Source organism: Perca flavescens, unplaced genomic scaffold (assembly GCF_004354835.1).
Source record: "Perca flavescens isolate YP-PL-M2 unplaced genomic scaffold, PFLA_1.0 EPR50_1.1_unplaced_scaf_4, whole genome shotgun sequence".
Taxonomy (NCBI): Eukaryota; Metazoa; Chordata; class Actinopteri; order Perciformes; family Percidae; genus Perca; species Perca flavescens.
The window spans coordinates 5,001-21,977 of NW_021166691.1; the positions used below are offsets into that span (position 1 = coordinate 5,001).

Below are 16,977 nucleotides of genomic sequence, written 5' to 3' on the forward strand. Positions count from 1 at the left end.
AGTACCAGTAGTAGTATTAATTAAGGAGAGCTTGGCGCCGCCCAGGTTGGTGCGGTGCTTCTGCCAGAAGGTGTCTGGTAGTAGCAGTAGTACTATGACTGTTAGTGCAGTAGTAGTAGTAGTAGTAGCAGTAGCAGTAGTACTAGCAGTAGTACCAGTAGTACCAGTAGTAGTATTACCTCGAAGGAGAGCTTGGCGCTGCCCAGGTTGGTGCGGTGCTTCTGCCAGAAGGTGTCTGGTAGTAGCAGTAGTACTATGACTGTTAGTGCAGTAGTAGTAGTAGTAGTAGTAGTAGCAGTAGCAGTAGTACTAGCAGTAGTAGCAGTAGTACTAGCAGTAGTACCAGTAGTAGTATTACCTCGAAGGAGAGCTTGGCGCTGCCCAGGTTGGTGCGGTGCTTCTGCCAGAAGGTGTCTGGTTTGATGAGCAGGGCTGAGTGGATCCTGGAGGAGAAGGTCTCCTGGAGGGTCCTCAGGACCGGCTTCACACTGTCCCATTTACTGCCACGCATGTCCACCACCACGGTGAAGCCCCGGGACCTCACCTCCTCACTGGGGGGGGAGGGAGAGACAGACAGGCAGGGAGACAAGGAGGGAGACAGGGAGGGAGACAGGGAAGGAGACAGGGAGGGAGGGAGGAAGGGAGACAGGCAGGGAGGGAGGGGGACAGGGATGGAGACAGATAGGGAGAAAGGGAAGGAGACAGGGAGGGAGGGAGGGAGACAGGCAGGGAGGGAGGGAGAAAGGGAAGGAGGGAGGGAGGGAGACAGGCAGGGAGGGAGGGAGACAGGGATGGAGACAGGCAGGGAGGGAGACAGGGATGGAGACAGGGAGTGAGAAAGGGAAGGAGACAGGGAGGGAGGGAGGGAGGGAGACAGGGAGGGAGGGAGGGAGACAGGGATGGAGACAGGGAGGGAGACAGGAAGGGAGACAGGCAGGGAGGGAGGGAGACAGGGATGGAGACAGGGAGTGAGAAAGGGAAGGAGACAGGGAGGGAGAAAGGGAAGGATACAGGGAGGGAGAAAGGGAGAGAGACAGGCAGGGAGGGAGGGAGACAGGGATGGAGACAGGGAGGGAGAAAGGGAAGGAGACAGGGAGGGAGAAAGGGAAGGAGACAGGGAGGGAGAAAGGGAAGGAGACAGGGAGGGAGGGAGGGAGAAAGGGAAGGAGGGAGGGAGGGAGGGAGGGAGACAGGCAGGGAGGGAGGGAGACAGGGAGGGAGGGAGGGGGACAGGGATGGAGACAGGGAGGGAGAAAGGGAAGGAGACAGGGAGGGAGGGAGGGAGGGAGACAGGCAGGGAGCCAGGGAGGGAGGGAGACAGGGATGAAGACAGGGAGGGAGACAGGCAGGGAGCCAGGGAGAGAGGGAGACAGGGAGAGAGGGAGACAGACAGACATGAGAAAGACTTAACTAGGGCGGTGTAAATCTTTGATATCGATACTGTGAATCTGATAGAGCTTCTGGAACAGGTTCAAGTTTAGAAAAAATCCATTTTAACAAAAAGAAAGAGAGAGACAGACAGAGAGAGAGACAGTCAGACAGACAGGTTAGAGAGAGAGACAGACAGAGAGAGAGACAGTCAGACAGACTGATAGGTTAGACAGAGAGACAGAGAGAAAGAGAGAGACAGACAGATAGGTTAGACAGAGAGACAGACAGACAGACAGATAGGTTAGAGAGAGAGACAGACAGTTAGGTTAGAGAGAGAGACAGACAGACAGACAGACAGATAGGTTAGAGACAGAGAGAGAGACAGACAGAGAGATAGACAGTTACCTGGGTATGGTCGCCAGGTAAGTGACCAATCGGCTGAGGTCTTCCTGTTTTATTCGATCGTGATTGGTCCTGGCAGGGAAGGTGAGGATGGGTCCGCCGTGTTTGTCCCGTCCACCTGGAAGACACCGCCAGTTAAACTGGCTCACACCAGGGCCAAACTGGGCCAAACTGGGCCAAACTGTGAGCTGTTTACCTGAAACGAAGGCCACTTTCTCTCTGAGCACAGTCAGGACGTCCACAGCCCGAACACACTCTGCTTTACCTGAGAACAGGTAGAGATAATGATGTCATCAATAGGTAGAGGTAATGATGTCATCGATAGGTAGAGATAACGATGTCATCAATAGGTAGAGGTAATGATGTCATCGATAGGTAGAGATAACGATGTCATCAATAGGTAGAGATAACGATGTCATAAATAGGTAGAGATAACGATGTCATCAATAGGTAGAGATAATGATGTCATAAATAGGTAGAGATAACGATGTCATCAATAGGTAGAGATAACGATGTCATCAATAGGTAGAGATAATGATGTCATAAATAGGTAGGGATAACGATGTCATAAATAGGTAGAGATAACGATGTCATCAATAGGTAGAGATAACGATGTCATCAATAGGTAGAGGTAATGATGTCATAAATAGGTAGAGATAACGATGTCATAAATAGGTAGAGATAACGATGTCATCAATAGGTAGAGATAACGATGTCATCAATAGGTAGAGGTAATGATGTCATAAATAGGTAGAGATAACAATGTCATCAATAGGTAGAGATAACGATGTCATCAATAGGTAGAGATAACGATGTCATCAATAGGTAGAGGTAATGATGTCATAAATAGGTAGAGATAACGATGTCATAAATAGGTAGAGATAACGATGTCATCAATAGGTAGAGATAACGATGTCATCAATAGGTAGAGGTAATGATGTCATAAATAGGTAGAGATAACAATGTCATCAATAGGTAGAGATAACGATGTCATCAATAGGTAGGAATAATGATGTCATAAATAGGTAGAGGTAATGATGTCATCAATAGGTAGAGGTAATGATGTTATCAATAGATAGAGGTAATGATGTCATCGATAGGTACAGATAATGATGTCATCAATAGGTAGAGATAACGATGTCATCAATAGGTAGAGATAACGATGTCATAAATAGGTAGAGATAACGATGTCATCAATAGGTAGAGGTAATGATGTCATAAATAGGTAGAGATAATGATGTCATCAATAGGTAGAGATAATGATGTCATAAATAGGTAGAGGTAATGATGTCATCAATAGGTAGGAATAATGATGTCATCATAGGGGACAGCTGGCTGGCTGTGTGTGTGTGTGTGTGTGTGTCTGTATGTGTCTTTGTGTGTGTGTCTGTGTGTGTGTGTCTGTATGTGTGTGTGTGTATGTGTCTGTATGTGTGTGTGTGTGTGTGTATTATGTAGAGCTGAAACTATTTAGTGATTACTCATTATTTTATCAACAGAAAATGAATCGGACATTTCTGGCGTTTCCCCCTCTCATTCCCCCTGCTCTGGTGTTTCTCCCTCTCATTCCCCTGCTCTGGTCCCCTGCTCTGGTGTTTCTCCCTCTCATTCCCCCTGCTCTGGTGTTTCCCCTCTCATTCCCCTGCTCTGGTGTTTCCTCCTCTCTGGTGTTTCCCCTCCCCCCTGCTCTGGTGTTTCTCCCTCTCATTCCCCCTGCTCTGGTGTTTCCCCCTCTCATTCCTCCTGCTCTGGTGTTTCCTCCTCTCATTCCCCCTGCTCTGGTGTTTCCCCTCTCATTCCCCCCTGCTCTGGTGTTTCCCCTCTCATTCCCCCTGCTCTGGTGTTTCCCCTCTCATTCCCCCTGCTCTGGTGTTTCCCCTCTCATTCCCCTGCTCTGGTGTTTCCCCTCTCATTCCCCCTGCTCTGGTGTTTCCCCCCTCTCATTCCCCAATGCTCTGGTGTTTCCCCCCTCTCATTCCCCATGCTCTGGTGTTTCCAATAGGGCTGTCCAATTAATCTAAATGTAATTGTGATTATTAATTTCAGCTCCCAATGATCACACAAACAGAATAATGGAGAAAAACTAATTATTTAGCTCATTACATTTTACAGTAAACTCTGATTCTCTCTCGTGTTCTGAATGAAAATATAAAGTTTCAATAGGAAAAGTATTACGGTACATTTCACAGTTGTATGTGTTTTTCTTTCAGAGGTGTGTAGAGTAGCCAAAAAGTTTACTCAAGTAAAAGTACTGTTACTTCAGAATAATATGACTCTAGCGGAAGTCTCTCTCTCTGTCAAAATAAAACAAACAATGAAGTGTAGAATACCAAAGAGGTAAAAAGAAAAGTAAGGAGCTCATTGGAGCCTAATGTAGCGCAGTAAGAGTACACTTTCTTCTTCACAAATCTACTAAGTAAGATTTAAAACTACTCCTAGAAGTATCACTTCTTTTTTTTCTTCTTTTTCATTTTGTATTTTATTGGTGTTTAATGTACATATATTTCAATTATTCAGGTTCTATGACAAACCACATACTTATTAAAGTACAGAGATAAAAGGATGAGATAAACAAACATATATAAATGAAACAACAAAAATTACATCATAATAACAAAACTATAAATAAAACAGGGAGAAATCACTTTCAATATAATGAAGAAGTACAGTCAGGCTATTCATCTGAGACATAGTCGTACCACTTCTGCCAGTGTTTCCATTCTCCGGTTAACATGAGCTGTAATCTGCTCCATTCTGCAGATTTCTGTTACAATATCTCTCCCTGAGACAATTGTTGGGGACTCTGGTAGTAGCCATTTTCTAGTAATAGCCTTTTTACTGGCCACCAGCATTGCATTAATCAAGTTTTTGTCCCCTTTTAGCCAACTTTGAGGTATATTCCCAAGATGTAAGGTCTTAAAGTCAAAAGAAATGTCCTCACGGAATATGACTTTAAAGCTTAAGTATCACTTTTTCAAAAACTTAAAGTAAATGTTGCTCGTTACTGTTGATTTCTGTAACTTTTTCCTCTGTGTTTTAAGTTTAATAATCACAACATCTTTGCAGAAGTCAACGAGTAATCGTGTTAAATGATCCTGATTTCAATATTGACCGAAATAATCGTGATTACATTTTTTTTCCATAATCGAGCAGCCCTAGTTTCCGAGCCCCTAAACCAGAGAGTAGCAGTAATCTGAGTATTTCTATTTCTAATGCTAATCCAATACACACACACACACACACACACACTGTGAGTCAGTGTGGAGTCTAAAATAGCAGCAGATGAAAGCCCGGGGAGAGTCTGTCTGTCAGTCTGTCAGGACTCATCACAACGTTACGCAACGACAACAAAGACTTCCTCTGAGTCTCACTGGGGGGGGGGAGGACTTGACTGGACACTCGCCTTTATGTTTCTACGTGTCTTTGTAGTCTCACTGGGTCTCTTTGTCGCCTTTTTGTCGCCTTTTAATCACCTTTTTGTCGTCTTTTAATCGCCTTTTAATCACCTTTTTGTCGTCTTTTAATTGTCTTTCAATCGCCTTTTTGTCGTCTTTTAATCGTCTTTTAATCGCCTTTCAATCGCCTTTTTTGTGGTCTTTTAATCGCCTTTTTGTCGTCTTTTAATCGTCTTTCAATCGCCTTTTTTGTGGTCTTTTAATCGCCTTTTTGTGGTCTTTTAATCGTCTTTTTTTGTTGCCTTTTTTGTGGTCTTTTAATCGCCTTTTAATCGCCTTTTTGTCGTCTTTTAATCGTCTTTCAATCGCCTTTTTTGTGGTCTTTTAATCGCCTTTTTGTGGTCTTTTAATCGCCTTTTTTGTTGTCTTTTAATCGCCTTTTTTGTGGTCTTTTAATCGCCTTTTTTGTTGTCTTTTAATCGCCTTTTTTGTGGTCTTTTAATCGCCTTTTTTGTGGTCTTTTAATCGCCTTTTTTGTGGTCTTTTAATCGCCTTTTTTGTGGTCTTTTAATCGTCTTTTTTTGTTGCCTTTTTTGTGGTCTTTTAATCGCCTTTTTTGTGGTCTTTTAATCGCCTTTTTTGTGGTCTTTTAATCGCCTTTTTTTGTGGTCTTTTAATCGCCTTTTTTGTGGTCTTTTAATCGCCTTTTTTGTGGTCTTTTAATCGCCTTTTAATCGCCTTTTTGTGGTCTTTTAATCGTCTTTTTTTGTTGCCTTTTTTGTGGTCTTTTAATCGCCTTTTTTGTGGTCTTTTAATCGCCTTTTTGTGGTCTTTTAATCGCCTTTTTTGTGGTCTTTTAATCGCCTTTTTTGTTGCCTTTTTTGTTGCCTTTTTTGTGGTCTTTTAATCGCCTTTTTTGTTGCCTTTTTGTGGTCTTTTAATCGCCTTTTTGTTGCCTTTTTGTGGTCTTTTAATCGCCTTTTTGTTGCCTTTTTTGTGGTCTTTTAATCGCCTTTTTTGTTGCCTTTTTTGTTGCCTTTTTTGTGGTCTTTTAATCGCCTTTTTTGTTGCCTTTTTTGTGGTCTTTTAATCGCCTTTTTTGTTGCCTTTTTTGTGGTCTTTTAATCGCCTTTTTTGTTGCCTTTTTTGTTGCCTTTTTTGTGGTCTTTTAATCGCCTTTTTTGTTGCCTTTTTTGTGGTCTTTTAATCGCCTTTTTTGTCGCCTTTTTTGTGGTCTTTTAATCTCCTTTTTTGTCACCTTTTTTGTGGTCTTTTAATCGCCTTTCAATCGCCTTTTTTGTGGTCTTTTAATCGCCTTTTTTGTCGCCTTTTTTGTCGCCTTTTAATCGCCTTTTTTGTGGTCTTTTAATCGCCTTTTTTGTTGCCTTTTTTGTCGTCTTTTAATCGCCTTTTTGTCACCTTTTTTGTTGTCTTTTAATCGTCTTTTTTGTGGTCTTTTAATCGCCTTTCAATCGCCTTTTTTGTGGTCTTTTAATCGCCTTTTTTGTTGCCTTTTTTGTGGTCTTTTAATCGCCTTTTTTGTTGCCTTTTTTGTTGTCTTTTAATCGCCTTTTTTGTGGTCTTTTAATCGCCTTTTTTGTCGCCTTTTTTGTGGTCTTTTAATTGCCTTTTTTGTTGCCTTTTTTGTCGTCTTTTAATCGCCTTTTTGTCACCTTTTTTGTGGTCTTTTAATCGTCTTTTTTGTGGTCTTTTAATCGCCTTTTTTGTCGCCTTTTTTGTGGTCTTTGAATCACCTTTTTGTCGCCCTTTTTGAGGTCTTTTTCGTCCCCTTTGTTAATGACTAGCAGCCCTATCTCACTGCTGCTGCCGTCCAGTATCAACATGCGCTGCAGAAGCTCTAAAGAGCTAAACAGCTTCCCGTCTCCACTCTTTTCCTCTTGTCCTCCATTCATGCCCAGCACCATTTGTTTTAACTCCTTTCTCCACTAAAGCTGCCTGTATCTACATGCTCCCAGTTCAATTAACCGCAGAGACCACACCGCACTCTCGCTTTTCGGCAAAGACACGCCCTACTTTTTGCATCTGATTGGCTAGAACTCGTTTCATTGGTAGGTGGAAGTTCGATGATTGGTTAAACCCAGCGCATCAAACACAAATCCCATGTGGACTTTTTCATTTATTTAGGCTATTTTTCTAAAATAGTCAAACGCCAGAAAATCCGGCACCAGGCCCGATTACTTTCAGCCCTGTGTTAGTTAGAGCTGTGTTACTCTCATATGATTGGTCGGTGAGATCCGGCACGGTGCCGAAATACTTTAAAGCGCCCATATTCTGCTCATCTTCAGGTTCATAATTGTATTTTAAGTTTGTACCAGAATAGGTTTACATGGTTTAATTATCAAAAAACACCATATTTTAGTTGTGCTGCACACTGCTGCAGCTCCTCTTTTCACCCTGTGTTCAGGTCTCTGTTTTAGCTACAGAGTGAGACCTCTTTTCTTCTTCTGTACTATCTTTGATTGCACTCACACATGCTCAGTAGCTCAGATCGTAGCTCATGTCAGCTAGCTCCATAGACAGTAAAAGACTTCAGTCAGTTCCAAGGCAGGATCAGCTGGGAGACTTCTTCTAAACCAGGGAGCACATGGAAGGAGTTCTTCTGGAGATTATGGTGAACTTGTGTGTGTTGTAGCAGTGTTTTGCCATTGAGAACGAGGTAGCATGCTAACGCTAACGCTACGAGCTAACATTTGCGGTTAGCCAGCTCGTTTCGACTAGTGAGGTCACAAGATTCTCACCAGGAGACTGAAGGCAGGACACATTCAGAAAGCAGGTCTCACTCAGAACACCATGGATGGATTATATCAAAGTGTGTATGCGTGTGGAAGCTCCAGAGACACAAAATAACTCCCCAAATCACCAGAAAAAGTGATTTTTTTCATAATATGGGCACTTTAAGCCCTGAGTATGTGCTTCATTATCAATTTAGACAACGTACTTGTATGCCACGATAACTCAATATATGATTTCATCAAAATATGATTTCATTGAAAGCCTATATGTTGCCTTTTTGAAGCCTTTTTGACGCCTATATGTTGTCTTTTTATTATTACCATATTGGCTCACTGCCCAGCCCTATCGGTGATATAGGTGATCTACTGTTAGTCAAGTATTAGGATTTGACCGGTATGGATTTATTAGTACCGATGACCGATAACGGGCTGCTGATTTTCTTGAGGTGATATTTGGAGCCGATGCTGCTTTTGCTCCCTCAATTTACATCATAAAAATGTAAAACCTGCCACACAATTTGCCACTTTTTTTCGTAGCCTTTTTGTCACCTTGTTGTCGCCTTTTCATCGCTTTGTTGTCACCTTGTTGTAGCCTTTTCGCCGCCTTTTCGCCGCCTGTTCGCCGCCTTTTTGCCGCCTTTTTGCCGCCTTTTTGCCCCCTTTTTGCCGCCTTTTTCTCAAAACAAATCTGCAATAATTCAAATGATATTCCCTACATTCCTAAAATCTGTTTTCACAACAGATTTTCTTAGAAAATTGAGTCAGTATGTGCTTCATTATCAGTTTAGACAACATACTTGTATGCCACGATAACTCAATATATGATTTCATCACAATATGATTCCATTGAAAGTGGATAAATTACCATATTGGCTTACTGCCCAGCCCTATCGGTGATATAGGTGATCTAATGTTAGTCAAGTATTAGGATTTGACCGGTATGGATTTTTTAGTACCGATACAGGCTGCCGATTTTCTTCTTTCTTCACTTCTGCAATCATCTTCCATTCATATATCACCCAGATTATGTGTGCAGTGTGCATCATATGGAGGGCGCAGCATCTCCATGACACAGAGCTGCCTCTGGACGCCTGTCTGTAAATAATGCCGGGAGAAAACTATCGGCGTATTGGCCGATAACGATACACGTAAAAAACGCAAATATCGGCCCGATATATCAGCTATATGATCACTATAAAGTATCAGTGCTATCGTTATTCTGTATATTGTACGAGATTAATAGTGTAAAGCAATGTTTACAGCGTAGGAGAGAAGCAACGGAGCCAACATGTCGCCTTTTTGAAGTCTTTTTGACTCCTATATGTCACCTTTTTGACGCCTATATGTCACCTTTTTGAAGCCTTTTTGACTCCTATATGTCACCTTTTTGAAGCCTTTTTGACTCCTATATGTCACCTTTTTGACGCCTATATGTCACCTTTTTGAAGCCTTTTTGACTCCTATATGTCACCTTTTTGAAGCCTTTTTGACTCCTATATGTCACCTTTTTGAAGCCTTTTTGACTCCTATATGTCACCTTTTTGAAGCCTTTTTGACTCCTATATGTCACCTTTTTGAAGCCTTTTTGACTCCTATATGTCACCTTTTTGAAGCCTTTTTGACGCCTATATGTCACCTTTTTGAAGCCTTTTGGACGCCTATACATCACCTTTTTGACTCCTATATGTCGCCTTTTTGAAGCCTTTTTGACTCCTATATGTCACCTTTTTGAAGCCTTATTGACGCCTATATGTCACCTTTTTGAAGCCTTTTTGACTCCTATATGTCGCCTTTTTGAAGCCTTTTTGAAGCCTATATGTCACCTTTTTGAAGCCTTTTTGAAGCCTTTTTGACTCCTATATATCACCTTTTTGAAGCCTTTTTGACGCCTATATGTCACCTTTTTGAAGCCTTTTTGACTCCTATATATCACCTTTTTGACGCCTATATGTCACCTTTTTGAAGCCTTTTTGACTCCTATATGTCACCTTTGTGACTCCTATATGTCACCTTTTTGAAGCCTTTTTGACTCCTATATGTCAGCTTTTTGAAGCCTTTTTGACTCCTATATGTCGCCTTTTTGAAGCCTTTTTGAAGCCTATATGTCACCTTTTTGAAGCCTTTTTGACTCCTATATATCACCTTTTGAAGCCTTTTTGCGCCTATATGTCACCTTTTTGAAGCCTTTTGACTCCTATATGTCACCTTTGTGACTCCTATATGTCACCTTTTTGAAGCCTTTTTGACTCCTATATGTCAGCTTTTTGAAGCCTTTTTGACGCCTATATGTCACCTTTTTGAAGCCTTTTTGACACCTATATGTCACCTTTTTGAAGCCTTTTTGACTCCTATATGTCACCTTTTTGAAGCCTTTTTGACGCCTATATGTCACCTTTTTGAAGCCTTTTTGACTCCTATATGTCACCTTTTTGAAGCCTTTTTGACTCCTATATGTCGCCTTTTTGACTCCTATATGTCGCCTTTTTATCGCCTATATGTCGCCTTTTTGAAGCATTTTTGACTCCTATATATCACCTTTTTGAAGCCTTTTTTGCGCCTATATGTCACCTTTTTGAAGCCTTTTTGGCGCCTATATGTCACCTTTTTGAAGCCTTTTGACGCCTATATGTCACCTTTTGAAGCCTTTTGCGCCTATATGTCACCTTTTTGAAGCCTTTTTGGCCTATATGTCACCTTTGTGACTCCTATATGTCACCTTTTTGAAGCTTTTTTGAGGCCTATATGTCACCTTTTTGAAGCCTTTTTGACTCCTATATATCACCTTTTTGACGCCTATATGTCACCTTTTTGAAGCCTTTTTGACTCCTATATATCACCTTTTTGACGCCTATATGACACCTTTGTGACTCCTATATATCACCTTTTGAAGCCTTTTTGACGCCTATATGTCACCTTTTTGAAGCCTTTTTGACTCCTATATGTCACCTTTTTGAAGCCTTTTTGACTCCTATATGTCACCTTTTTAAAGCCTTTTTGACTCCTATATGTCACCTTTTTGGCGCCTATATGTCACCTTTTTGATGCCTATATGTCACCTTTTTGAAGCCTTTTTGACGCCTATATGTCACCTTTTTGAAGCCTTTTTGACTCCTATATATCACCTTTTTGAAGCCTTTTTGACGCCTATATGTCACCTTTTTGAAGCCTTTTTGACTCCTATATATCGCCTTTTTGAAGCCTTTTTGACGCCTATATGTCGCCTTTTTGAAGCCTTTTTGACTCCTATATGTCACCTTTTTGAAGCCTTTTTGACGCCTATATGTCACCTTTTTGAAGCCTTATTGACGCCTATATGTCACCTTTTTGAAGCCTTTTTGACTCCTATATGTCGCCTTTTTGAAGCCTTTTTGAAGCCTATATGTCACCTTTTTGAAGCCTTTTTGAAGCCTTTTTGACTCCTATATATCACCTTTTTGAAGCCTTTTTGACGCCTATATGTCACCTTTTTGAAGCCTTTTTGACTCCTATATATCACCTTTTTGACGCCTATATGTCACCTTTTTGAAGCCTTTTTGACTCCTATATGTCACCTTTGTGACTCCTATATGTCACCTTTTTGAAGCCTTTTTGACTCCTATATGTCAGCTTTTTGAAGCCTTTTTGACTCCTATATGTCGCCTTTTTGAAGCCTTTTTGAAGCCTATATGTCACCTTTTTGAAGCCTTTTTGACTCCTATATATCACCTTTTTGAAGCCTTTTTGACGCCTATATGTCACCTTTTTGAAGCCTTTTTGACTCCTATATGTCACCTTTGTGACTCCTATATGTCACCTTTTTGAAGCCTTTTTTTTGACACCTATATGTCAGCTTTTTGAAGCCTATATGTTTTTGACTCCTATATGTCACCTTTTTGAAGCCTTTTTGACACCTATATGTCACCTTTTTGAAGCCTTTTTGACTCCTATATGTCACCTTTTTGAAGCCTTTTTGACGCCTATATGTCACCTTTTTGAAGCCTTTTTGACTCCTATATGTCACCTTTTTGAAGCCTTTTTGACTCCTATATGTCGCCTTTTTGACTCCTATATGTCGCCTTTTTATCGCCTATATGTCGCCTTTTTGAAGCATTTTTGACTCCTATATATCACCTTTTTGAAGCCTTTTTGACGCCTATATGTCACCTTTTTGAAGCCTTTTTGACGCCTATATGTCACCTTTTTGAAGCCTTTTTGACGCCTATATGTCACCTTTTTGAAGCCTTTTTGACGCCTATATGTCACCTTTTTGAAGCCTTTTTGACGCCTATATGTCACCTTTGTGACTCCTATATGTCACCTTTTTGAAGCTTTTTTGACGCCTATATGTCACCTTTTTGAAGCCTTTTTGACTCCTATATATCACCTTTTTGACGCCTATATGTCACCTTTTTGAAGCCTTTTTGACTCCTATATATCACCTTTTTGACGCCTATATGACACCTTTGTGACTCCTATATATCACCTTTTTGAAGCCTTTTTGACGCCTATATGTCACCTTTTTGAAGCCTTTTTGACTCCTATATGTCACCTTTTTGAAGCCTTTTTGACTCCTATATGTCACCTTTTTAAAGCCTTTTTGACTCCTATATGTCACCTTTTTGGCGCCTATATGTCACCTTTTTGATGCCTATATGTCACCTTTTTGAAGCCTTTTTGACGCCTATATGTCACCTTTTTGAAGCCTTTTTGACTCCTATATATCACCTTTTTGAAGCCTTTTTGACGCCTATATGTCACCTTTTTGAAGCCTTTTTGACTCCTATATATCGCCTTTTTGAAGCCTTTTTGACGCCTATATGTCGCCTTTTTGAAGCCTTTTTGACTCCTATATGTCACCTTTTTGAAGCCTTTTTGACGCCTATATGTCACCTTTTTGAAGCCTTTTTGACGCCTATATGTCACCTTTTTGAAGCCTTTTTGACTCCTATATATCACCTTTTTGACGCCTATATGTCACCTTTGTGACTCCTATATATCACCTTTTTGAAGCCTTTTTGACTCCTATATGTCACCTTTTTGAAGCCTTTTTGACTCCTATATGTCACCTTTTTGGCGCCTATATGTCACCTTTTTGATGCCTATATGTCACCTTTTTGAAGCCTTTTTGACGCCTATATGTCACCTTTTTGAAGCCTTTTTGACGCCTATATGTCACCTTTTTGACTCCTATATGTCGCCTTTTTGAAGCCTTTTTGACTCCTATATGTCACCTTTTTGAAGCCTTTTTGACGCCTATATATCACCTTTTTGACGCCTATATGTCACCTTTTTGAAGCTTTTTTGACGCCTATATGTCACCTTTTTGAAGCCTTTTTGACTCCTATATATCACCTTTTTGACGCCTATATGTCACCTTTTTGAAGCCTTTTTGACTCCTATATATCACCTTTTTGACGCCTATATGACACCTTTGTGACTCCTATATATCACCTTTTTGAAGCCTTTTTGACGCCTATATGTCACCTTTTTGAAGCCTTTTTGACTCCTATATGTCACCTTTTTGAAGCCTTTTTGAAGCATTTTTGACGCCTATATGTCACCTTTTTGATGCCTTTTTGATGCCTATATGTCACCTTTTTGAAGCCTTTTTGACTCCTATATGTCACCTTTGTGACTCCTATATGTCACCTTTTTGAAGCCTTTTTGACTCCTATATGTCAGCTTTTTGAAGCCTTTTTGACGCCTATATGTCACCTTTTTGAAGCCTTTTTGACACCTATATGTCACCTTTTTGAAGCCTTTTTGACTCCTATATGTCAGCTTTTTGAAGCCTTTTTGACGCCTATATGTCACCTTTTTGAAGCCTTTTTGACGCCTATATATCAGCTTTTTGAAGCCTTTTTGACGCCTATATGTCACCTTTTTGAAGCCTTTTTGACACCTATATGTCACCTTTTTGAAGCCTTTTTGACGCCTATATGTCACCTTTTTGACGCCTATATGTCACCTTTGTGACTCCTATATATCACCTTTTTGAAGCCTTTTTGACGCCTATATGTCACCTTTTTGAAGCCTTTTTGACTCCTATATGTCACCTTTTTGAAGCCTTTTTGACGCCTATATGTCACCTTTTTGAAGCCTTTTTGACACCTATATGTCACCTTTTTGAAGCCTTTTTGACGCCTATATGTCACCTTTTTGAAGCCTTTTTGACTCCTATATGTCGCCTTTTTGAAGCCTTTTTGACTCCTATATGTCACCTTTTTGAAGACTTTTTGACGCCTATATGTCACCTTTTTGAAGCCTTTTTGGCTCCTATATGTCACCTTTTTGACGCCTATATGTCACCTTTTTGAAGCCTTTTTGACTCCTATATGTCACCTTTTTGGCGCCTATATGTCACCTTTTTGGCGCCTATATGTCACCTTTTTGAAGCCTTTTTGACTCCTATATGTCACCTTTTTGGCGCCTATATGTCACCTTTTTGAAGCCTTTTTGACTCCTATATGTCACCTTTTTGGCGCCTATATGTCACCTTTTTGAAGCCTTTTTGACTCCTATATGGCAATTTCGTCAATTTTGCCTTTTTGAAAGAATTGAAACAACACGAAAACGCGATGATGAGACCCAACAGCAGATTTAAGCCTTAAAAATTAGTTTAATTAAACCTAAAGAACTGCTCTACAAATTAGTATAACCACCTTCAAAACACACTCATACTGGACCATTCAGACCCTTTAAAAGATCCCTAAAACCTCCACACAACAATCTTTGACATCGGTCCAGTTTTGGGGGAGTTTCGGGCAGTCAGTGTCCACTAAAAGTTCTGTCGCTGCTGACAGACTCAGATTATGGTCTGACAACATTATGGGATGGATCCCTACAGAGATAGACCTTTTAGTTAAAGACTAAGAGCCTTTTAGATTAACATGAAACAGCCCTGAAATCACCATCACCAAACTCCACCAGACTCCATGTAATTAATCAGGACTTTTAGCGTGTATAGAGCCAGCATATCTCCACCAGACTCCATGTAAATAATCAGGACTTTTATCATCGTAAAACACACTTCATTCAAAGTGGACAGAAACTAAATCAAACTACCAAAAGCCGTCTTGGTTCATCTTTCCACTGTTCCAACAATCACCACTCTGGTTTGGTTGAAATAAACCCTTAATTCACCCATTTACATGTGGAGATATGCTGGCTCTATACACGCTAAAAGTCCTGATTATTTACATGGAGTCTGGTGGAGATGTGCTGGCTCTATACACGCTGAAAGTCCTGATTATTTACATGGAGTCTGGTGGAGATATGCTGGCTCTATACACGCTAAAAGTCCTGATTATTTACATGGAGTCTGGTGGAGATATGCTGGCTCTATACACGCTAAAAGTCCTGATTATTTACATGGAGTCTGGTGGAGATATGCTGGCTCTATACACGCTAAAAGTCCTGATTATTTACATGGAGTCTGGTGGAGATATGCTAGATCTATACACTTTAGGGGGCCGAATGTTTGTCGCCAGAGGGCCCACGTTGGCCCACGTGCCGCTGTTTGCCTCCCCGTGACGAAAACCAGGAGGTTAGTCCTCGGTTAGTTTCACCTTAACCTTGCTTCGGTGCTGTTGCTATGGCTACCTGCAGGTTAATACACCTTTGGTGAAACTGCAGAGGTAGTCATATGACATGGTAGTACTAATAACACTATACTTCTATTGGAGTGAATGGACAAGCAGGCCTTCCCACAATCCTCCTTGGTAGGACCCTCCACACACACACACACACACACACACACACACACACACACACATATACACACACACACACCTCAATGTACAGAGACAAACTAATTCCTTCCCTCTCTCACACCAGACTCCATTAAAAAATTACACAATTTAAGCAACAGCATTAGACACACACACACAGATAGCCTAAATACACACACACAGATAGCCCACATACACACACAGCCTACACACACACACACACACACACACACACACATTCTCTGAGTCAATGGGCGGATGTGGAGGCATCATGGCGACAGCAGCTCCCCACACACACACACACACACACACACACACACACACACACACACACACACATAAACACACACACACACACATACACACACACACGCGCGCGCTGGCTACCTGCCGTCGCCAGGCCGTCCTGGCCCGCTTCTCCTCCTCCATCCACGGAATTCATCCTCCTCCCTCCTCCTCCTCCTCCTCGCGCTGCTCCTCCGCCGCCTCGCGCCTCCCTCCTCCTCCTCCTCGCGCTCTCTCCTCCGTTATGTGGCCAACCGTCGGTGCTCGCGCCTCCTCCCTGCCTACCCGTCCATCCCTGCTGCCCGCTGCGGGGAATCGGAGCCGTTGGACGGACTGCTGGGTTCCCCTCGACGGCTGATCTCACGTTACCGTGATCCCGCGCAGGATCACATCACGTCACCGTTACTGCTGCCGTTCCCGTTACCGTGAAGTTCCCACACCCCCCGGTGTCTCTCTCTCTCTCTCTCTCCCCCTTTCTCTCGCTCTCTCTGCTGCCGGTCCAGGCAGGCAGCGGACGGCAACGGTTGGTCGCGCGACTATGCGTTTCCTAGGAAGGCGAAGGCATGTCCCGCCCTACGCTGCCTCTGATTGGCTCGTACTCGTTGCCTCCTTTCGTTGGATTGGCTAGGTTCATGCTTTACGTTTTTTCTCTTGAATTATTATGAATTTTAAAGAAATATTATGTAGATATTTTTGCTTCAAACTAAACGATCTAATCTTTAAATGTTATACATTTTCTAAAGAAATATTACGATTTTTTTCTTGGAATATTATGACTTTTTCAGTGAGATTGGTTGGGGTTAGGCAGCCAATCAGAGGCAGAGTAAGGCGGGACATTCCTTCGCCATCCTAGGGTCGCACGGTGTGTTTCAGCGCGCAGGCGCGTTAGAGAGAGAGAGAGAGAGAGAGAGAGAGAGAGAGAGAGAGAGAGAGAGGGCTGCTGCAGCTGCTGCACCGATAACACACACACACACACACACAGAGACATACACACACACACATAATATTAATATAATGGTATTCTATATAATTTTATAATACATTCACATGTTTTATTTTATA

General features: G+C 41.7%; 1 protein-coding gene across 1 annotated transcript in view; it reads right to left on the minus strand.

Moving 5' to 3' along the window:
* Positions 1 to 16,092, minus strand: part of LOC114551716 (kalirin) — an 18,072-nt gene extending 1,980 nt beyond the window's left edge. Inside the window, exons 1-4 of the mRNA XM_028572681.1 lie at positions 16,018 to 16,092; positions 1,970 to 2,038; positions 1,777 to 1,891; positions 359 to 551 (exon numbers count right to left, since the gene is read on the minus strand). Of these exons, the coding sequence (XP_028428482.1) occupies positions 359 to 551; positions 1,777 to 1,891; positions 1,970 to 2,038; positions 16,018 to 16,072 (432 nt within the window). The 5' untranslated portion in view covers positions 16,073 to 16,092. The remainder of the gene's footprint in view (positions 1 to 358; positions 552 to 1,776; positions 1,892 to 1,969; positions 2,039 to 16,017) is intronic.
* Between the last annotated feature and the right edge of the window lie 885 nt (positions 16,093 to 16,977).